At 36.5% G+C, this 24,146-nt stretch overlaps 1 protein-coding gene across 1 annotated transcript; it reads left to right on the top strand.

The window, feature by feature from the left end:
• Positions 1-1,483: 1,483 nt before the first annotated feature.
• On the top strand, positions 1,484-15,505 carry LOC132048831 (uncharacterized). The gene is made up of 3 exons (XM_059439515.1): positions 1,484-1,558; positions 2,708-2,767; positions 15,071-15,505. The coding sequence occupies exons 1-3, from the start codon at positions 1,484-1,486 to the stop codon at positions 15,503-15,505; spliced, it is 570 nt and encodes a 189-aa protein (XP_059295498.1).
• Positions 15,506-24,146: the final 8,641 nt, after the last annotated feature.

Here is a 24,146-nt window from a genome sequence, read left to right as displayed (position 1 = left end):
AAATGAAATAAATTGAATGAGGTTGGTCTTTTATATAAATTTTAGAAGCTGTCCCGACCAAATTCTACGGACCAACATATGGTCCGTATATTTTATACTGGCCGTAGATTTGGTCCAGTGAAATCCCATTCTGGGCAGAACATACGGCCTAACATACGGCCAGTATGTTTTATACGGCCAGTATGTTGGGCCGTATAATGCCCAACTTTTCCAAACTCTTTCTCGTCGACTCGTTTGATCTCCAATCCTTATGGAACCTTCTTAACACTTGTTTAGCACCTCATTAACAATCTAAGGGACATTATAACTCTTCTCCAAGACATCACTAAGTCATCACTAACTCATCACTCGTACATCCTTTCCAATACATAGCATATACCTTGCCTTTCTTGGCAAACTTTCGTCTCTTACCTCGAATGTCTTTGAAATCTCATTTAGAATCATCAAATGCTATTTATTACTTATTGAAACAGTGTATACTTTGTGCCCTTCGTTAGTCTATTCACTGTGCATTAACGAAATTTTTTTCGAGGTGTAACAGTTATTGGATTGGATCAAGGCTCATCAGTTTTAGGATTCCCAGTTGAGCAAGATCAGAGATAGGGTGTCGAGAGGGGAGGCCAAGGAGGTCGTGACTGATTCTGAGGCCATTCTGAGGATTAGAGGACGCGTATGCGTTTCTCGTGTTGGTGATACGATTCGGTTGATCTTATACGAGGCCCGCGGCTCTCGTTATTCCATTCGTCGGGAGTGACTAAGATGTACCGTGACTTAAGACAACACTATTGGTGGCGCCGTATGAAGAGGGATATAGTTGATTTTGTGGCTAAGTGTGAAAATTGTCAATAGGTAAAGTATGAGCACCAGCGACCCGGTGGGGTGTTTCAGAGGATGCCCATTCCTGAGTGGAAGTGGGAGAGGATTACCATGGACTTTGTCACAGGTCTTCCGAAGACCCTTGGCAAGTTTGATTCTATTTGGGTGATAGTGGATCGATTACTAAGTCCGCTCACTTTGTTCCAGTTCAGGTTTCTTATATTGTGGAGAAGTTAGCCAAGATGTATATTCGGGATATTGTGAGATTACATGGGATCCTTATTTTTATTGTATCTGATCGGGGGTACTATCTTCACTTCCCGATTCTAGAGAGCATTTCACGATGAGTTGGGTACCCGATTGGACTTTAGTATATCTTTCCATCCCCAGACCGATGGCCAGTCCGAGCGGACCATTCAGGTGGTCGAGGACATGTTGAGAGCGTGTGTTATTGACTTTGGTGGTCATTGGGATCAGCACTTGCCCTTGGTGGAGTTTGCATACAACAACACCTATCATTCGAGTATTGGCATGGCGCCTTTTGAGACCTTATATGGTAGGAGGTGTAGATCTCCGATTGGTTAGTTCGATGGGTTCAAGGCTCGACTCGGGAGCACGGATCTATTGAGGGAGTCCCTTGAGAGAGTGAGAGTTATTCGCCGGACTCATGGCGGCTCGAGCTGCCGAGAAGATGTATGCGGATCGGAAGGTTCGGGATTCGAAGTTTGCTATTGGTGATCAGGTTCTATTGAAGGTTTCACCCATGAAGGGTGTTATGAGGTTTGGTAAGAGGACGGGATTGAGCCCTAGATACATTGGCCCGTTTGAGATCGTGGGTATGTATCGGTGATGTAGCTTACGAGTTATCATTGCCGCGAGCTTAGCGGGAGTTCACCCGATTTTTCAAGTTTCGATCTTTGAAGAGATACCATGCCGACAGTACCTACATTAGCCATTGGTATTCTATATGGCTTGATGAGAATTTAGCTTATGAGGAGGAGCCTATCGCGATCTTGGATAAGCAGGTTTGAAAGTTGAGGTCCAAGGAGATTGCTTCTGTGAAAGTGCAATGGAAGCACCGTCCTGTGGAAGAGGCTACTTGAGGCGAGTACGATATGCGTAGCCGATATCCCCGTTGTTCGCTGATTTAGGTATTTCCTACTTTCCTTCTTTTCTTTGCTCGAGGACGAGCAACGGTTCAATTGGTATCTGATGTAACGACCCATTTGGTCATTATAGTTCTTTTGGCACTTTTGTCCATTCCCGAGCATTGATTGGCTCACTTTTGACCCAAGGGGACCGCTGATATGCTTCCTGGGGTGTCTAGACCGGATTCAGGTAACTTTGGTAAAAATATGGGCTAAAAGTGGAAGTGGTTGACCCAAAGTTGACTTTTGGGCAAACGAACCTTTTTCAGAATTTCGTCAATTTTGAGAGGTCCGGATAGTCGTTTAGAACTTGTGTGTGTGTTTGATTCGGTTCCCAATGCATTCGAATGCATTTCGGGACATTGGATGGGAAATGAGAATTAAGGCATCGGTGGTTGACTCAGTCAGCGAGACCTCTATTGGAAATTTCGAGGCCACATGCGCATTCATAGCACATTTTTATGTGAGACTAGGTATCTGGTATGTGAGCAGATGGCCTTGGGAGTTAGTCGAAAAATCAGATCGAAACGAAAAACATAGGCCAAGTTCTGGTGTCTGGTGTCCGCTTTGGCGGCACCAGCAGCGGCACCGCTAGGGCGGTAGCCCTGCTGCTCAAGGGGTCCCAGCAATTTTGGCTTTACCGCTGAAGTGGTCAGGTGGCCGTTGGGGCGGTCCAGGTACCGCTACAGCGGTGACGAGCAGTGACTGTTCATTAAATGAGTCTTAGACCCTCATTATTTCAGATCTCGATATTGGAGCTTGGGGATACTGTTCTTGGAGTCAAATTGAAGAAATTCTTGGAGGTAAAACTTTGTCTAATCCTTTACTCCTCTTAATTCACAATCATCATAGAGTTTCCCCTTCCCTTTTCTATCCCTTAGAAATGGAATTTGAAGGAGGATTTTGGGAGACTTGTTCTTAGGATTATAATTGATAAATTAATGATGTTGATGTTAAAATGTGATGAATCTAAGCTTAGTAACCTCATATATTCCACTTTTAATGTTGAATTTCGGATTTGGAGAATTAAGGTTAATACCCAATTTGGGGGTTTTTACTTGAAATCAGATTTGGGACAATTCTTGAGTTAATTCAATAATTAATGGTTGGGTTAGGACTCCCTAGCACTTAATTTGGTATTTTGCCCGCGAATTTCCCGTTTTGCCCTTGTGGGCCCATTTTCCCAATTTCTAGAGTTAAAATGGACCTAATTGATGTCATAGCAATATTAGCATGATTTCTAATTTAGAATTCGATTATGCTTAGACTACTTGGGTTCTGAGCTTTAGAGGAAGGGCAAGGCAATAGAGTGACTTGTTGGTGTTGCGGTTCGGCAATCCAGGTAGGTAATGGCTTACCTCTAGTGAGACTATGCATAGCGAAACACATATTTAGAATATAATGTCGGAGACAGCATGCGAATCTTCGGGTATGAAGTTGGGTCGGATATTGCCTTACGTTGGGCCCTGATATGTGTTGGGACTAGCCACCCCGTTATGTGTGTGTATTGTTCCATTTGATGGTTGATGCTACAAGTAGTGGTGAATATCAGAATCTGTGTTACTATCTTGACTAAGATATGGTTGACATACCGTTGTTGGTATTTGCATTGTGATACCTTTATTGACGTACCCGTTATTGGTACTAGTAATATTGATACATTGTTGGCATACCCTTGATGGTATTGTGATATGATACATTGATGGCGTACTCTTCGTGGTACTTGTGATTTTGAACTTGATTGTTAATACTTAATGAACGCATTGCACTCATTCTCACACATTCATGATACACGGCCGATACTCAGTGACGATCGGTATCATTGATTGAGTAAATTGAAATTTGATAAACTCCTTATTTGAGTGACTATAAAGGCCGATGTCCGAAGATCCATTCTGAAATCGTTGATTGTATGAAACTAATGTTTGATAAACTCTTTTACTTGAGTGATTGTGAGAAGGCCGATGTTCGAGGTTCAATTTCGGAATTGTTGATAAGTGCATTGCATACATTCCCTCATATTCATGATGTATGGCCGCTAGCCGGTAATTATCCGGTATCGTTGATTGAGCGACTCTTTTACTTGAGTGATTGTGAGAGGCCGATGACCGACGATCTATTCTGGCATCGTTGTTGCATGGCCGATTCCGATGTTATTCCGGAATCGTTATTAGTGCATGGGCTCCGCGGGTCCCCCAGAGTGGTGCCGGTGAGACTCTCCCTATGAGCAATTGGCCAGGGTCCCGTCTGTCTGTTGGGCAAAGATCCGGGACGAGTGGCATGCACTTAGACTTCGCGAGTCACACTGGGTTGTGCTACCGAGACTTCGATATTTCCGTCCGGAGTACATGTGTACACCTCATTTGCATGGCATTATATCTCATCCATTCCATTATTGCATTGCATTGCACTATGACTTGATTGAGGTGTTGTGATGATTGGATTGTGATGACTCTGTTATGACGATGGATCGTGATGATTCTATTGTGATGAGTGAATTGGATATATACATATTTCGGACTTGGTGTACTTGGGTTTAGAGGCTTTACGTAGGCGACGACGAATACTTGGTTGTGATCTTATTATCTTATACTTGTTGGATTCCTTGCTATCTACTTATTTTTCGAATTGTGTTATCTATGCTTAGTCGGCCGATGATGCCTACCGATCGTTGTTTGTGCGACTTTGCACTTGTCTGCATTCTTTTGTGAATGCGAGAGCATCGAGTCGGATCTCTTCTCGACTCGCGGCTAATCAACTCTTGGCTTCCATTTGAGTTTTCCAGGGTGAGCATGGCGTCCGCTGACCTCGAAGACTCTTCTATTACTTATGTCTTTCTTTCCATTCAGAGACGTGATTTGAGACTACTTATGTATTATTATTCAGACCTTTAGTATTCGGATTTAGATGCTCTTGTATGACCAGACAAGATACTGGGGTGGATTTCATTTACTTCCGCACTTGCTAATATTACATTATATTGTGATACTTACGTTATTTTACTTTCTTCCGCTATTTTCTATTATTGTGAAAGTTGAGTTAAGGGTTCGCCTACAGAGGTGAAAAAGGTAGGCGCCCGCATGACCTAATGTTGAAATGGGTCGTGACATGGGGCCCACTAACGTATCTAGATCGAGTCTACCAACTTGGAGCAAAAAATGGAGCATACGTTTGGACTCGAGGATTACCCTAAATGCATAACACATTCTTATAGGGCTTGGTCGGCCCAATTCCTTATCTCTTTATTTATGAAATTTATATTCCAAATTTGAGCATCTATTTTATTTATTGGAACCTTTAAAAGTTATTCTATAGTTTAAGAGTTGCCAAAACTTCACTTTTCAAAATATTACAAATTGACTCAAATAAAAAGGATATGACTCATACAATTCTCCTAAAATTAATACTATTTCGCAAACATGGACAAAAACTGATCGATTTTTTTTAAAATATAAGGACTGAAATGATTATTTTAAGAACTTGTGGACTGTTTTGTGGACTTATGGACTGATTTAAGACTTGTGGACTGATTTGGACTTTCAAAAACTTGGACTATCTAAAAAAGACTAAAATTGGTTTAAAATTGATAAAAAAAATAAATATAGTTGACAAATGGACACTAATAGTATGCCTTAAACTATTTTCTACACTTAAATAAAAACTCTTTAAAAACTTAAAACTTAAAAGGGTGGGCTTACGTGGTGTTCTACCTAGGTTAAAGGCCTTCGGGAGTTAACCTAGGTGTTCTAGTCCGAAATCCAAAACGCCAAATTTTGGGAAATTTTTTACCACTTTCGTTTCTTGAAATGTGATATATTTTGTATGAATAACTAAACTCTTTGTGGCGGAAATATAAGCCGAAATAATTTTTTCACTATAAACAATTCATATCTACAAAGGCATACTATTAGAACCCGTAGGTCAACCATATTTTACGGATCCTTAATACCGGAGTGCTTAACACCTTCTCCGGGGATCACGTAACCCTTACCCATAATTTGGTTAGATTAGGTTTCTTTTAAAATTTAGTCGTTTTAAATAAACTCTTTTCGAATTGGTTTTTCCTAATTTCTTAAAAATTAGGTGGCGACTCTAAACAATATTCATTTAGAGCATCATCACGTAGAGGTATATTTTTCCTTTTTCCCAGTACGATTGACAACCGTACTTCCCCAGGACACTTTCCTTTTTAAATGAGGCAAGTGCAAATCCGAATCGGAAAAAATATAGAACCGCTACATACCTTTTTTTCTAATATTTAAAAAAAAAAAACCATTTAGCTTATTTTTTAATTAAAAAAATGCCACATTGCTTTGAAAATAAAAAGATTATCAATTTTTTTTTTTTAGTAGACTTATTTCTCTAATGCCATGTGGTAATTTTTTTCCCCGATGGGTCTGGTCTGGTTCACTAAAAAAATCGATAAACTTATTTTTTTAAAGCCACAAAGATATTCTTATAAACGAATCAGACCAGGCCCACCAGAAAAAAATTACTATGTGACTTTAAAAAATAAGTCTACTAAAAAAAAGTGTGGACTCATTTTTTTAAAGCCACGTGGCATTTTTTTAAATTTAAAATAAGCTAAATAATTTTTTTGAAAAATTCTATTGGCGAAAAGGGTATATTTGCACCATTTGTATAACGGCAGGGTTATAAGTGCACTACTTTTTCAATGAAGGGGTATATCTGATCCAAATCGCAAAGTTATATATTTGCACCTTTGCCCTTTATCAAATGTTCTTGTAACTTTTAAACTTGCCGACGAAGAAGTGTTTACATTTTTTTTTTTTTTTTTTTTTTTGTCAAAAGGAAAAATTTATATTTAACCAAAACTGAACGATAGGTACAGACCAGTCCATTGGACTATAGGACTAGTTTCTCATAGAACAAAATACATAGTAAGCCTATAGTTCAGAGTATGTTAAACTATCGGTAATATCTTACACATCACCTTCTAGGATGAGTACATGCAGAGATATTTTCATTTAGCAGCATACTCCAATTTTAACATCGAAATCTATCAAATCTCTGCAACACATTACTCCAGCCACTAGCTCGTTGGGCCAAAATGAAAATCTGGAGTACAATCTCCTTAAGTCTATCCTCACTGGCTCTGTTGTTCTATTGGAATCATCTATTGCTCCTTTCTATCCATACGTGATATGTTGTAGCTTCAAACAAGGATCCTAATATATCCCCTGTCACTCTCTTATGCCGGATCTGCTTTGAAAACCATTCCACTTCAGTTATCCAGCTACCTACTTGTCTAGTGTACCCCAACCATGTGAGTAACTTTTGCCAAATAACTCTGGAATATTGACAATCAAAGTACAAGTGGGAGTGAGTCTCCATCGTTGCGGAGGAACAAAGGACGCACTTCTCTGGCACTCTTATGCCCAACTTGAGCAATATGTCCACTGTGTTTAACCTCTCTTGCAGCACCATCCACAATATGAAATGGTGTTTGGGCATGAGCCCTTTTACCATCACTAACTTCTTCCATGGAACCTTATTGAATTGTGGGAGGAGGTCCTTATATGCTCCTTTAATGCTAAACTTACCTTGTTTGTTTTATTTCACCATAGCTGAGTCAAAAGGTGCAGTAGCATCTACGCATTTTCCAGCTTCAAATATCTTTCGCACTAGCCAGCTTGCTTGCTTTGGTGTGACTGCATCTAACTAACTACTTCTCTTGATATAGAATGCATGTAACCATTTCACCCAGAGTGTATCCTTCTTGTTTGCTACAGCTAGTGGCGGAGCCAGGATTTTTCACCAGGGGTTTCAAAAATATAAAAGAGCAAGAAACGAGGAAGCCAAGGGAGTTCAACATCTATTATTTATATATAAAAAATAATTTTAATCTTGTGTATACATGATAATTTTTTGCCGAAGGGGGTTCGGGTGGACACCCTGGCCACCACTTGGCTCCGCCCCTGGCTACAACCCATACTAGCTTTAGAATTGTTGCTCTATTCCAAATAAAGAAATCCAATATGTTCAGGCCTCCTGTAGACTTGTGTTGGCATAAATGGTCCCAAGCTACAGGTGGTCTCTTGGTATATTCATTCAAACCTGCCCACAAGAAATTCCTGCACACATTGTTCACCAGTGTTAGTATCTTCTTGGGTAGTAAGAACACCTGGGCCCAATAAGTCTGCATTTCGAATAATATACTTTTGCTTAATTGCAGCCCGCCTCCATATGAAAGAAATTTGTTGCTCCAGCATTTAATTTTGGCTGTCATCTTCTCCACCAGTGTCATACACTGACTAATGTTAAGTTTCTTAGATGATAGGGGCACCCCCAAATACTTGAATGGAAGTTTCCCAAAGGTGAAATGCATCTCACCAAGTATCTGGTCCCTCAGATCATCAGTTATACCAGCAGCATAAAGGGAACATTAAATTGTGCTCGTATTTATTTATAAGAATTAAGTTATAAATTAATGTAAAAGTAATTAGTTTTTCTAATTCAATTTATTTATCTTATTCTTTTCATACTATTGCAAAAAAAAATGTCTCTTTTCTAATTTGGTAAATGTATACTTTCAACTTTCTATATGACTCAAAAGTCTTCTTTAACTTTTTAAACTATGTGCCCTCTCAAATTAAGCCCAAAAAAAATTAAAAAATTAAGGGAGCAATTATGATTTAATGATAAAAGTATTTGTAAAAATATGTCGTATATTTACTTTTTGGTATAAATATAAAATCCTCAATAAAAGACTTTGAAAGTTTGCACATACCATTAAAAAAAACCACTTAATAACATTAATTAAGGGATTATTTGACTTAATTATCCTAATCTATACATAGGAACAAACAAAAATATTTTAGAAATTTCTTCAAATCATTTATTAGACAATGGTAAATAAAGAAGGAAAAAATTAATACCTTCTTGATGTTTTAAACAATAATATTATTTTGAACCAAATCTAAAAGGTTAGAAAAACACTTATTGTGAACCCGGGGTACTATTTTTTTTATGAAGGTCTTTGGTCAGACACGACATTTAAGAAACAAAAACACTTTTGAAACTTATAATATAAATATGTCACGTTGAATCCAATCTTTCACGATACTAATTTAACTAAAAACGATATTTTGCAACCGTGAATGTAAATGTATTTTTTCATACGTACTATTTTGTGTGCTTTCAATAACCAGCGTTCTGGCAAAATACATTGTTGTAAGAAGGATAAGAATTGATAAATCTGAAATTAGGGAGCTATAAATCCAAGATGAACGAGTCTTTGCAATGGTTACACGCACTTGATGTAGTTTGTCGCTATGGTAGAGTTAATTTATAGAACAGAGGTACATGTCCCCTAATTTCGTAGAGACTCCTTAAGTTTAGACTTTTTTAATTACCATTTACCCTTACTGTCGTCGTAATGGTTGCCTCTAGACCTTGTAAATTAGCTACACCGAAAAAAGGTGTAGCAAGAGTAATGTCGATTACAAATAACAAAAAGTCTTTGGTAGGCGTAAATGGCCGACAACAATTAGCTAACATACATAAAAGAAAGAAACTGAAAGATAGGCAGATAAGCAGTCCAAATGCAGTTACTAAGTACATCCACGTAAGTCACTAAGCACATCCACGTAAGTCTTGCAATAATGTGAACCGCACTAGATCTCAGTAGTCTACAGTCATAGCCTAGGTGGAACCTCTAGCCCTCGAATCCATCAAGTGTCTAGGTAAGTGATTAACAAGCACGCAACATCTTCAGTAAATCAACAACCAAGGAATCAAGGCTAAAATGCACCATGCAATACAACAACCAGAATCAAAGATGTGAACGGATGTAATCTGGATGCGTGTGCGATGCAATGCAATGCACTGGCCAACTTTCTCATATCGTACACACATTCTACGGACGGAATACCTCAATGTCTTGATAGTCATGACCCATGGGGAAACCGCGAATTTCATGTACCACTCGTCCCGGCAACGACCTTGGCGACAAGCACTCTCTCGATCCCGACAAGAGACCTCGGGCATCAAGCACTCATTCGTTCCCAGAAAGAGACCTTAGGCAACGTACACTCATTCCGCTCCGATAAATGACCTCGGATCACGGACTCTCTCTCTCTCTTACGCTCCGACAAAGAACCTCGGAGACTACACTCTCTCACCGTAACACCTCCTAAATTCGAGTTAGGTGTGAATGTGTAAAACTAGTATTAAGATGATATTTTTGCTATATGAATCCCTTCGGGATGAATTCGGGTGATAAACGTACGTTTTGGAGTCAAACCAAATAGTGAAGTTCGTAAGAGTTCTCAAACTCGTCTAAATTTCAGTAGCTTTGACTTCTAGGATAGTTTCGTCAAAATCCGTTTAGATTTTGGGAAAGAATACTTAATGAAAGTTGTATATCTTTGAAATACCTTTCTAACGATATATGGTGAAGCTCAAACAAAGCTCTGTGCTAGAAGTTAAGACCATTTTACTGAGCGATGTCGAAGATGTCAAAAATCGTAAATTTTTGACCTAGTGTGAAATGGATAGGGGAGCTCGCTGAGCTCGCCCCAAATCAAGGTAGGGCTTTCCATAGCCCTCGCTGAGCGAGGTAGGGGGGTCCAAAAGTGAAAACTTAAGAAAACTCGACTAAGTCCTTTTTGGAGGGTGATCTCGCTGAGCGCGGCTCAAAGCGAGGTAGGTCCTAGCTGAGCGCGGCCCATAGCGAGGTCACCCATGGATTTGGGGCTCGCTCGGTGAGCTAGGGGGTCCAATTTCTCAGTGCTATAAATTCAACGCTTAACTCGAAAGTTCATTTATCAGATATTCCAACTTCGTAGGAAACCCATGAAGGACGACCTTTTGAGAGCAAACAACCCTAAGGCTTCCCCCAAAACATATAAGGTAAGTTCTTGACCAATTCCTATGATTAATACCTCTATCTAACGAATATTAACATTAGAAACATCACCTATTCCATAGATTGTGAGAATTCGATTCAAGAACGGTTGTAGAGGAGAATTGTTGGGAATTCACAATTGTAGATTGATTGTTGAACCTTGGGAATTCCGTTTTGCTAGCTTTTAGCGGGATTTGAGGTATGTCTCTTTTTGAAAACCTTATTTTGGAATGTATATCTCTCTTTTGAAAGCTGGTTTTGGATGTATGTCTCCTTTTGAAATTAATCTTGGAAGTATAAATTTCATTCAAAAGTTCTTTATTGAATAAAAAGGTGAACTTTCCATACTTTTGAAACCCTATTTCATGCTTTGATTGTGGTTAGTGTGCGTGAGGGGACAATCCCGCATTAAACCTTGATTGTATTATACTCTATACATGTATACGTAATTCTAATCGTTTTCCTCTATAAGAGATGGTCATCAATAATGGTTAAGGGTTGGTAATGGTGTTTTATGATGAACTATGACAATTGAACCTTGTTTAAGGAAGTGGAAACGGTTTCAAGATTATCAATGAAATGATGTATCTTTGTAATGACATGATGAACTTAAATGCTAATTGATGATGTGACTACCTTGAGATAAATTTTCATTCGGCTTCTATGCTATGAACTTTGTTGTTGTGTTTGGCCTAGCTACTCGGGAGGAAGGATAGTCCTTTATGAATCCTGGTATGTTTATGCCTAGCCATTCGGGAGGAAGAGTGGCCACTGCCGAGTTCACCACCCGGGGTTCGGTTTATGCCTAGCTATTTGGGAGAAAGGATAGCCATCGAGAATTACATATTCCGGTGTGGTGCTTGTGTTTAGGGAACCTCTGAGTCATCCGCCCGATGTTATTGATTCTTGGGCTGTATTGGCAAGTGTGATATCCTTATCCTTTTATGGGCCCTTGTAGTTGATAATCATGATCAATTTAAAAAGCATATTTGAAAGTTGTAACTTCACAAAAGGCTTTATAATCAGTTTCGATAATTCTTATTGAGATACACAAGCTGAGTAACTGATTTCACGTTGTTTCATACTATCCTCAGAACTGATTTCTTTAAGTTTTATTGTACTTTATTTTCATAGTACTTGTTGTCCCTCAGGCACTCACTGAGTACGAAGTACTCAGGTATACCATTGTTGTTTTGATGGTACGTTAGGTAACGGAGGAGAGCATGTTCTTGATACTCAAAACGCTTAGGAAGGACTTGTTATTGCTGCTAACTTGGTGAGCCCACATGTTCATTCGTGGGACACCCCCTATCATATTTATTTACTAGTCTAGTTTTTTTTGGGTTGCGTCCCGATGTGTCAGACAATTACTCTTTTATCTTAGAAGCTCCATAGTACACATTCTTGTGGGTAGTTGTTGAGTTTTGTAGTTTTGTTTAACTACGGGGGGCGTTCGCCATTTTGATTAAGTTTTATAATATTAAAGACTTCCGCGATTTAATTCATATATCATAATTTGATTGTATTTTATTTTATAAGCGTTTGGAGGCGAATATTGAACCTGGCGGGTTCAAGTGTTGTTATTGCATCTTTTAGGTTCTTCCGATATTGTTCATGATGTCGGATACGGGTCTCGTCTGAGAGGGTTTTGGGGCGTTACACTCACTTAGCATCATCCCTACCAAATCACAGTTTATATCAAAGTGTCATGAGAAATGTAGGTTGAAATGCATGTATGAATGCCAATTTCAACAATAATCATGGGGGTAAATAAGCATAACAACATCCGTAAATCAATTACCAAATATGAAATATTTCTCTAATCTGTATAATGCCACGTCCTGAACAATTTCCCTTCAGACCACATAGATAACACCAAATCTATATGCAAGTGACGCCATACGAAATATGCACATAGCAAACACCATAATAAGAAGCCTTGGATGTTTCACTTTCCCTCTTATCATTATTAATATCAAATTACGGCTCGCGTCACTAAATTATGTAGAATGTGTATGAATGATATGCATGTATCAATCTCAAGTGTAAATCATAATCAAATCTCAATCGTGCACACATGGTAAATCAATAATCATCAATCTCAAGTGTAAATCATAATCAAATCTCAATCGTGCCACACATGGACAATAGCAATATCAATATCAATATCAATATCAATATCAAGTCAAGTCCTTTCCTCTATCCATGTTAATGTCAAGATAATTGAGAGAGAATTGTATCATAATCACAATATGGCAACTAAGTACAAGATCAATACCACACAAATGGCAACAAGCCAATAAACCACAAAGAGGCAGCAAGCCCACCAATCAGTCAACAATACCAATCCTAAGAATATTCATCCCAACTTCATACCTGAAGGCTTAACATGATTTCTCCGGCAATAACTAACTTCTACATATGCTTCGCTAACTGGAGTCTAACCAAAAAGGTAAGCCTAACCTACATGGCTGCTAAACTGGAGCCACGAATAATCAAATCTTCGCCTTTCCTTTTCGAAGAGCCTCCAAGTACTCAAAGTCTATCCATTATCGAATTCTAAGTTAGAAATGAGAAACAACGATACCCATATTTTGCTATACATTCATTCCAACCAAAAACAACTAAGTAAAAGAGGAAAAACGGGCCCACAAGAGTAAAACGGGTATTTCAAAGATGGAATAGGAAGCCCAACGTTCTAGAAATTCACTTCTACTCCTCAATTGCTAAATTAACTCAAGAATATGGCAATTTCATCATTCAAGTCAAAACTCCCAAGTTGGGTATAAACCCTTAACTTTCAATCTTTCAATTCATCAACATAAATGGAAGATTCAAGCCTATTAGTCACTAATTCAACAAATTTCATGCTTAGATTAGTCAAATCCACCAATAAATCTCATTTTGAAAGACTAAAACTCAAATAATAAAGTAAACATCAAAACCCATCTTCCTTCTTAAGTTCTATAGATTTTCTATCATGGATTCATGCTTAAGGAAGGCAAATGAATGAAATCTAGGTTAGAGAACTTACCCTCAAGAGAAATCTGGTTGAAACCTCCTCAAATCATCTAAAAAATGCTTAGGAACAATAATGTAGGGATAGGAAATGAAGGGTTTTAACTTAGCATTAAATAGTCATCTGGTCCATGTCGTTGTGCGGCGGTCAGCGTCCGCCATACGGCGGGCCCGCAACCGGCCGGCCCTCTTCTCGTTATCACTAGTCCGCGACAGAGGATCCCCGTCCATTGTGGCGACTCGCCACGAACCTCACACACTTGACATAGCGGCCAGGCCTCGCTACAGAGGGACCGCTACCGTGCATATGGTGCCGCTACGGCGGACACCAGACAGCAGAAAATTTCTGGGTTTTCACTAACTCGAACCCAAAATCCGACAATCACCCGAGACCTCCCAGATACAAACCAGACATGCAGTCTCACACAAAAACACGCTACGGACTCACTTGTGGTCTTGGAACTCCCAATGGAGGTCTATTTGACCGGGTCAACACCCAATGGCCAAAGACCAACTTTCTAACCGATAATCTAAAATGCTCCTGAGTGCCTCAGGAACCGAACTTAACATCCCACCAAGTCATAATCGACGATCCGGACCCCTCGAAATCGACGGATTCCCGAAAAAGGTCTGTTTATCCAAACGTCAACTATTGGTCAAATGTTTTTCACTTTAAGGTTCTAATTCTCATGAGTCATCATAAAACTCGCCCGATTACCTCGGGAACAGTGCCACCCATCCCCGCGGGTCAAAAACGAACTAATAGGGCTTGGGGAAGGGTCAACGAGGATAAATGGGTCAGAAGCACTATAACGATCAAACGGGTCATTACAAAATGTCAGCCAAGGTTCTAAAACTAATATAAGCCTATTGCAGAAGCTTTGTCTGGTATGGGACTAATACAATAACTAAGAAATCTCTTGTCTCTTGGGAGAAGATGTGTTTACCAAGATTTTGTGGAGGACTGAATCTCATAAATATTGCCATCTGGAACAAAGCTGCTGTTGCTAAGACCTACTAGGACCTCACTCATAAGGAAGACAAGTTACGAATTAAATGGATTAACGAGTAGTATATCAAAGGGCAAGCCCTTGATACTGTTAGAGTCCCTCCTTAGGCCTGCTGGATCATTAGACAGATTTTTGCATCAAGACAGATCTTAGAACAATTGCAATTAAATCCTTTAACTGGAAGCCTGACACAACATATCTATTCCCAGCTTCTGCCTGAATATCCTAGGGTAGCATGGAAGCGTATGATGTATAAAAATGCTGCTAGACCTAAAGTTGTATTTACTATGTGGCTGCAGCATCAAGGGAAACTACTTACTACTGGCAGATTAGAAAAATGGGGAATTACAGTGGATCCAATTTGTGCTCTATGTCAAGCTCATTTGGAATCTAGAGATCACTTATTTGTGGAATGCACCTTTGCTAGGCAATTGTGGAGCACACTATTGACATGGCTACAGAGACAGCCCAGATTTTCAAAATTGTCTATGCTGAATGTGGTTATGCCATCTGGAGAGAGAAACAAAAGAATATTTGAGCAAAAATCTAGAGACTGGGAGCCTATTGCCAGGGAAGTAGCATACATGTGTAACGCCAGAGCATCCTATGGACTTCAATCCTTACTGCACATCTTCTTCTTTTAGTTAGAATGTTTTTTTTAATTAGGTGATTGATGTGTTCAGCAAGTTGATGTTGTTTTTCTGTTGAGATAGCTAGTGTGTTTAGCTAGGTATGGTTTTGCAAAGTTGACACTTAGTGATTAATACAAATGTCAGTTACCAAAAAAAGCATTTATTTAGTCAGAAATTACTATCAATAGGAAATTAGGTCTAAAATCCTCAAGTCCCCGTCAGTCTCATGATTCCATAATTAAAAATTTCACTAAAATTATTCTATTGAATTTTCACCACAAGCTCCTCTTTTCACAAAATGTCAAAATTAAATATGAAATTCAATCATTACTATTTATGTTATTCTCTATTTGCACCTAAATTGTTGGCGGTGCGGCGCACACCTATCGTGCCGCAAGCCTTGTGCCTTTGCCGTAGGGGCGGAGCTATAGCCTAGCAGGGGTTCCGGCGAACACCCTTCGTCGAAAAATTATACAGTGTATATAGATGAAAGATTGTGTTATATTAGTATATGTTATATGTTGAACACCCTTGCAAAAGCTAGAAAAGGTAGTCCAGCAGTAAAGAGTGCACGGAAAGTCTCGCAACCCAAGTTCTATTCTCAGCAGTAGCACCTAATTGCCTATTTTTTGGATTTTTTCAAGAAACAAAGACAACTTAAAAGACCTGTTATTCCAACATGTCTCTGATTGACTTTTCTTTTTCCTTTTTAATTAATCTAATTTCAAGTAAACAAAATCTTAAAAGTCATTGTTTAACTGAATATTGTATAGTCTAATTTAAAAAATTTAGTGCACTCATTCCTTAAGAAAAAATTACTTGCCTAAGTTTAAACACCCTTAACAAAATTTTTGGCTTCAGCCACTGCTTGGCCGTCACGTACGGATCACACCTACCACGCTGTCCATTTTATTTGCCTGGTGCTCTGGGCATGTGGTGCATGCATCAGAGAACAGCATGAAATTTTTGTAATTTTCTATAGTTAGTTAAACAGAAGCAAGGGAGTTCTCATTTTTGGATAAAATATCTTACGGAAGAATAGCAAAGTTCAAAAGTCACGTTCTAGAATGAATCGACTTGTATGACAATTATTTCTTACGCGTTTTGTAGAAAAAGGAATATCGAAGAGGATATGCTTTTAATTTAGTCTTTACCGCTATTGATGAGAAAGCAAGTGTTGGAGATGCAAGAGTTAATTCACTAGAAGATTATTCAAGTTTGGGGAATTGCCTCCAAATATATTTTTATTTTTTTTAGGACAATAAAGTCATTCAACTATTACTATTTTTCTCAAAATATACTAAACACCTCAAAAATCTCGTTCTCTCCTAGTTGGCATGCCACGTTATTAAAACTTTTTTTTTTTAATAATAGACCTATTTAACTCATCAACCCATTTAACCAAACTCATAGTTTACCCAATCAAATATGACCCGGTTAAAATGCGGCAAAGGAATCAAACCATACTTTCTATTAAGCACTTTTTCAAATCTAAGATTCTTTTATCTCAATTCAAATATATTATCTTTCAATTTAAATTAAAATTTAAGTAGTTTTATCTTTCTATTCAAATTCAAGTATTTTAAAATATAATATCTTTTTCCATATTAAATGACATATCTTACACAGATAACACAAAGATTACTTTCTTGCGATTTTTTTTAAATTAAAACCATCATAGTGATGGGGATTTATTAAAATAAAGAATCTGTACAAAAGAACTACTCCAAAATAGGAGAGTTTGAAAACCAAAAGAAACTAAGAAAGCAAAAGAAACAAAAGAGAAGCTAACAACTAAGAAACTAAGCTAAAAACAACAATGAGAAAGCTCTTGGAAGTACTAATTCTGGTGCCTTGATCTTCCTCCATTTATCACACCTCCAAGTTCTCAGTAGGTGGCATGGGACAAGATCTAGATGAATATAATTCAGGCCTCCAAAACAGATTCCAACTCACAATTCCTGTAGTTTTTAGCTTATGCAATTCAGCAAGTGTTCCTTGTGTCATATGTCCCATGGGAATAAGAATGTGATCACACTAATACCACCCATAAAAATAGCCTCCAACTGTGCTAGATCAATGCAGCAACAGTATGTCATGTATGACAATATAAAGCAGCAGCTATAGCACATATGCAGGTGCTAAAGTTTTTTCCTCCTCATGTTTAAAGCTATGTAGAATCTGTGGCATATCTGATTCTCAAATAAGGTATTTGAGATTTATCTGAGTTAAGAATTCTTCTTGCCATAATTGGTAACTCCTGGAAAGTAGTGAACTATTGTGTACCTGCAAACCAAAAAGAAAGTTAGCCAAAAAATCTGCTAGTCCATTGCCTTCTCTGAAAATGTGCTCCACCTTCACTATCTTTCCCTTCATTAATCTTTGGATCTCCTTTACTATCATCACAATACTCCCAAGGGATATCCCATTCACCCATAATGAACTTCTGCATAGCTAGAGAGTCAGTCTCAATTATCAGAGGAACCAGATTATTATCAATGCAATGCTTAACTCCTTTCTTAATAGCAACAACCTCAGCCACAAGATTGTTTCCATCAAGAATTTTTTGTCCTGCAGCAAACAACAAATCTCCCTTTTCATTTCTAACACAAAAGGCAATGGCACTTGGACTAGGATTTCCTTTTGTTGCTCCATCACAATTACATTTCACCCATCCTCTTGCTGGCAATTTCCATAAGACAGTCTTGCAACTGATTTTTGGCTTAAATCTCTCAAAGATTACTTTCTTATAAGTTTAACTTTTAAAAAATTTAAGTGAATCTTATATTTTAAGAAATAAAGTTAGTGTTAATTTTTTCTTTATATTTTGAATTATTTATCTCTAAGTATGTAGTGTGTAATTTTTTGGTATTTCTATCATCCACTCTTGATGGCCATAGATCCCCTTTTGTTAAAGTCTATAAATCTTTTTTCAAAAATTACGCAGTAGTTTGTTGGGAAAAAAGGACCTTTATGCTAGAGAACAAGGACTCAATAACAATGGCAATCAAGAAACTATGATAAGAGGGATTTGACATAATTCAAATATCAATAGACGATTGTTATAAGTCTCGAATTGAGTTTTCTTGGTTATGTATAGTTTGTAACAATTGAATTGGTTACTTATGCATACTAATAACTAAATTTGTAACAATTAATTTAGCCGAAGAAGTGTTATATGTATGCAAAGATAATTTCTCAATGGTATAGAAATCAAATTACTAAAAAATTACACACTACATATTTAAAAATAAATAACTCAAAATACAAAGGAAATTTTTTACACTAATTTTATTTCTTAAAATATAAGATTCAATCAGATCTTTTAAAAGTCAAACTTATCCAAAATAATGTTTTTGTTATTTGTGTAATCCCATTTTAATGCGGAAATAATATGTCGCTTAATGTAGAAAAAATATAATATTTAAAAATATTTGAATTTGAATAGAAAGATAAAACTACTTAAATTTAATTTAAATTAAAAGATATTATATTTGAATTGAGATAAAAAAATAATCTTAGATTAGATTTGAATAAGTGGCTTAATAGAAAGAATGGTTTGATTCCTTTGCCGCTTTTTGACGGGGTCATATTTAATTGAGTATAAAATATGAGTTTGGTTAAATGAGTTTGATGAGTTACATATGTATATTATTCAAAAAAATTGCTTTAATGACATGACATGGCAACTAGGAGAGAATGAGACTTTTGAGGTGTTTAGTATATTTTGAGGAAAATAGTGATAGTTGAATGATTTTTGTTGTCCTAAAAAAACAAAAGTGATATTTGGAGACAATTCTCCAAACTTAGGTGATCATCTAGGAAATTAACTCGGAGATGCAAGTAGCAAACTTCGATTTGGTCTTTGCACATTTGCTTTAATATCCAGTGCAAAAATGTTTTTCTTCCTTTAAATGGAAGCATAATAGCGAAGATGTGACGCATTTTTCTATATCATAGAAACGACAGTTGGTGGGACGAACAAGGGCAAAAAGGTAATTTTTATTTTTTGTCAAGGGTATTTCCGGTACTTTAATATTTAATTCCAGGCCTTTCATACTTATCATTTTCTTGACACGTGTGAATCCTCTTGAAGTTTCTTCATTAGGTTCTTATTTAATTATGTTTCTCATTTGTGAGCTTTCTCCACTACTTCTTCTTCATTGTACGCAATTCTTGGTAATGAACTATAGTAGCATCTGTTACCAGAGGCGTATGTATCATTGTAATTAGGGGTTCAACCGCTAACCTTCGACCCGAAGGATAAATTTATATGTAAAAATATATTAAAATTGCAATAAATAATAGATATGAATCCATAACTTGAAAAATATAATTGGTTCAATGGTAATAATTTTAAAATTGAGTCCATAGAGTTTAGATCCTGGGTCCGCCTCTGTCTTTGTAATAGATTTAATTTTTCAGTGATCTTCTGTTCTTTTTCTCTTTGTTAATCAGTCTAAGTGTTGTTCATTTAACTGAGTGTCCAAGTCCGGTTGTGACGGTGAATTTTCGAGCTTGATAGTTCATTTTGAGTAATGGTTTGACTTATATCACGTGGTTTTCTTAGTTTTTAGCAGGTGGTTCTGCAAAGTAAATTATTTTTCTCTACATTTTATTTTGCGCTATTTATTTTGAGAGATTTGCTGTCCTTGACATATTGTAGTTGTGTTCCTTTAGCATCAATACTATAGAAGTTTAGGAAGTTGACTAAAGTGGAATAGGATGGTTCATTCTCGGTTCTTAATATGCTACTGTTCCTTAGATACATCTATCTCGATATCAAGTTTTCTTTATTTGTCAAACAAAACTTAGTCTGGTAAAATTGCCAGTGTTGTTCCAACATTTCAGAAATTTAACTTTGGGTGTCAAAGAAAATGGAACTTATGAGATGCAACCAAAGAGAGGTTTAAAATTTTCAGTTATCTGGAGCATCAGTTGCACTCAACATTATTAGCTAATTTTTTTTTTTATATAGTTAGACCAGCTGTGTTTATACCCTGTTTGAAATAATATTTCCCCCATTCTATTCACAAACCAAAATTTATATGCAATATTTCTGTTGCAAGATATGTCTTTGATTGAGCTTTCATATATTTTGATGACAACAGAGGACTGCAATTAGGGAACTAATGGTGTAGAGCCCGGAGTGAACAGCATGTACAGATTATGTGGCCTTTCTTGGTGGATGCATTAACAGGCCTTATTGTAGCTACTTGCATTTGAACAACACCTCATACGAGCATGCACCGTTTTAGATCATCTGAGTTTACATTATTTCGTATGAGGTGGCTATGTGATGTTACCAGTATCAGAAAAATATAAAAGTGGCTTTGATTTTTTATTTCGAAAATGATAGAAACTGCTGTAGTCCAGATTCTCTTTAATATCCTTTTGTGCTCGGTTATTTTTGCATTCTATGTGTGTTTTGGCATTTTGTTATTAATGGATACTCCAACAACTGTAGTCTGTGGAATTGGTGTCTGTGATTTGAAGGTGGAATTGGCTGATATATCTTGTTAGGAATGTATATTTTAAATCGAGTCTTTTTTAGTTTATTCAACAAGAACTCTTTTTTTTTTTGATAGGCTTTTTTTTTATTTGCAAATATCAAACGAACATAATTAACATCTTAAACAAGAAATCACACTCATTAACATTAACAATAGAAGTAATTAAAATCAACGTTTTCACCAAGAGACTTGCATCTCTTATGTATATTAAAAAATGAATTTGCACAAGTAAAATAATATCTTCAATAAAGCGAATTACACCAATCAAAATAAGAAAAATAATGCTGATAGCTAAATACATAAGTAAATGTAGAATTAGATAAACTACAAAATTCTCAAAAATAAATCATAAATTTCATGTGGTTGAAATTTCCATCAATTTAAGTAGTAAAGTTAAATTGAAGTAGAATAGCATAAATTTTTATAATACACTCCCTCCATCCATTTTTATTTGTCCATTATACTAAAAATATATGGCCATTTTTACTAGTAAGTTATATATTTTAGAAAACCAAGACATAATTTACATTTTATACTATTTATTGCTTATTAAGAGTGTCCCATGTCAAATATAGACAAGTAAACATGGACGGAAGAGCAATAAACAAAAGAAATTATAAAAAAAAAAAAAAAATTGAATTTTGATCTCAGAGAGACAAGTTTTTCGATTTAAATAGATTTGAGATTAAGAGAAAAACTTAATTTAGGGATTTTGAAGTTTATTTGTGTGTTCGGATGGACAGATAAAATAATAGAAAAAGGAAAATTAATATAAATAATAAAAATATTAATAGAAAATTGAGCAAAAAGGGAATTGCGTTAAAAGAAAGTAAAAAGCATAAAGAAAAAGGGAGTCGAAAAATGTTCAAGATAAATTCAAACTTGTGTTTATCAGTTGTGGCACCTTTGTCTAATTTACTACTGGGGGTGACAGAATCAAATATTTAACCTAATTTAAGCAAATTACAACATAAGTATATAAAATTTTTATTAATTGAGAGGGTGCCATGCCACCCCCATGGTGAAGGGTGGATCCGCCCCTGGCAACAAGGCATATCAAAGTTGAACACTGTTTCAGGGAAGCAAACACAGTTGCTGATGCTATGACTAAGTGTGGTTGTAATACTCAGTATAGTCTAATAGCTAATATGTTTTAACTCTACGCAGGAACTCCAAGAGAGGCTAGAGGAGCTGTACGGATGGACAAAGCTCAGATAGCCAACTTCAGGAAAATGAAGGACAAAACTACAAGAAGAAGAAGAAGGAGCTGCATGCAGAAGAAGAACAATGACAAGCAGTACAAAAATGAGCGTGATTTTTGCACAAATTGGTAGCTATTTTTTGCTGGACTATTGGTGATACCTTCATCATGAATGTATTACATGCCCAATGTAAAACGAGTAGGATCTTCCTTCATATTAGCTATGGTATTCCATAAATGTATAGGATATGGAACAACCTTTTGGTGCTCTGAAGAGAACATAACTAATTAGAAGTAGCTCTCTAATTAGTAATGTTCTCCCTTAGTTTAGTAGCTCATGGACCATAGAAAATCTTAGTAATGTAAAAGTGAGTCATTGGCATAGCCCTCCTCCCATGTATATTTTGGATGTCCAATTAACAAGGCAGGGTCGGAATTTCTTTCACATTTGAAAATAAACTTGTGTTTGTTAGCAAAGTTATTCTGCAGTGGTCAACTACCTGTGTTGAGATCATGAGATGTCAAGAGTGATTTACTGGGTCAGTTTAGTGATGAGTATAAAAGATGGTCATTGACCCTCATTGGACTTTTACGTTGTTATCTATTAAAGACTGGTCATTGACCCTCATCAAATTCTGCAAAGCTTTATTCATATCAGCAATTTAACTGTTGTGTGCACGGGCATGTATAATCTAGTCTCTTATAAATGAGAAAAAGATAGAATAACTTATGTTAGTGTCCTTTTTTACATTTTTTTAAAAGGTACATTAAACTGTTGTTATGCTCGGGGCATGATTTATTTTAATTTGATCAAAATCAAAAATGTATTTTTTTTTTTTGTTGCTATATTAGAAGAGCGGATAGCACACATCTCTCCGTCAACGTGTGTGCTTGCCAAAAGTTTCATTTGCCCCTTCTTTTGAACTTATTCACAATAAAGCCATTTGTATGTTTTGGTAAATCCAACAAATGCCTGAGCCTTCTTTCAATGGCCAAAAAGGCATTAGAACTGGTGATGTCACATGAAAGTGACAGTCCTTTCACAAATTCACAACTATCTGGTCTAGCTTATTTTTTGTTGTTAGCTGTACTTTCAAATTTTACCACTTAAATGTGAAATTCACATTATACAAAACAAGCTCCATTTTGTAAATTAAATTTAATCTTAATTTCCTTAATCAAAATTTTTCTGACTTTAGTATATTTATTTGTAAAATTGTATACAAAAATAATAGTAAAGTCCTTCTTCTGGTTAACAGAAGCTCATTTTTACTGTATATTAAAGTTGATCTAAAATTTTATATGTGAAGATAACGCAGTTTGTTTTGCGTAAAAACTAATTTTGGTTAGATAAAATAGCTAACGTTCAACTTCATTTGAAAAGCAAAAATCAATAATCGTTATTGTGACAAATGAAGAACTGTATTATGTTGCAGATACTATAGAAAATAACGGGTCCTAATTAGATTGTGTTAATCATTAATATGATAGGGGAAGGACTCAACAACGAACTGTATATGATTACTATGCTTTTCAGTTACCACTTACGAGAAAGAAGAATGAAGAATGGTTCGTAAGTAAATAGAGTCAGCTGATAAATGAAGAATTATAATGGACGAAATTATGATTTATTCCTCTTTTCAATGACTTTAGTTGATTTAAGATTACCTTTGAGATTTTCTGAAGATGGATTGTAAAACAAGAGTACTTTAAACAAAAAAATGATAATTCAATATTTGGCATGGTGTTATTGGGCCCGTGCTATCCCTTACTTAGTCTTCTTAAAAGACGAGTAACGTAACGTCTTATATGATTAGATTTTAGTACTATAATCTGATTAAACGTGTGAATATAAAATTAGACATACTTTGTGTCTTGATGGCTCCATGCTCGAACAGAAACTGCATGGAGTAACTTTAAATGTTTGGTCCCTTTTATG

This window comes from Lycium ferocissimum, chromosome 3, assembly GCF_029784015.1.
Source record: "Lycium ferocissimum isolate CSIRO_LF1 chromosome 3, AGI_CSIRO_Lferr_CH_V1, whole genome shotgun sequence".
Classification (NCBI taxonomy): Eukaryota; Viridiplantae; Streptophyta; class Magnoliopsida; order Solanales; family Solanaceae; genus Lycium; species Lycium ferocissimum.
This window is presented reverse-complemented; position numbering and strand designations above follow the sequence as displayed.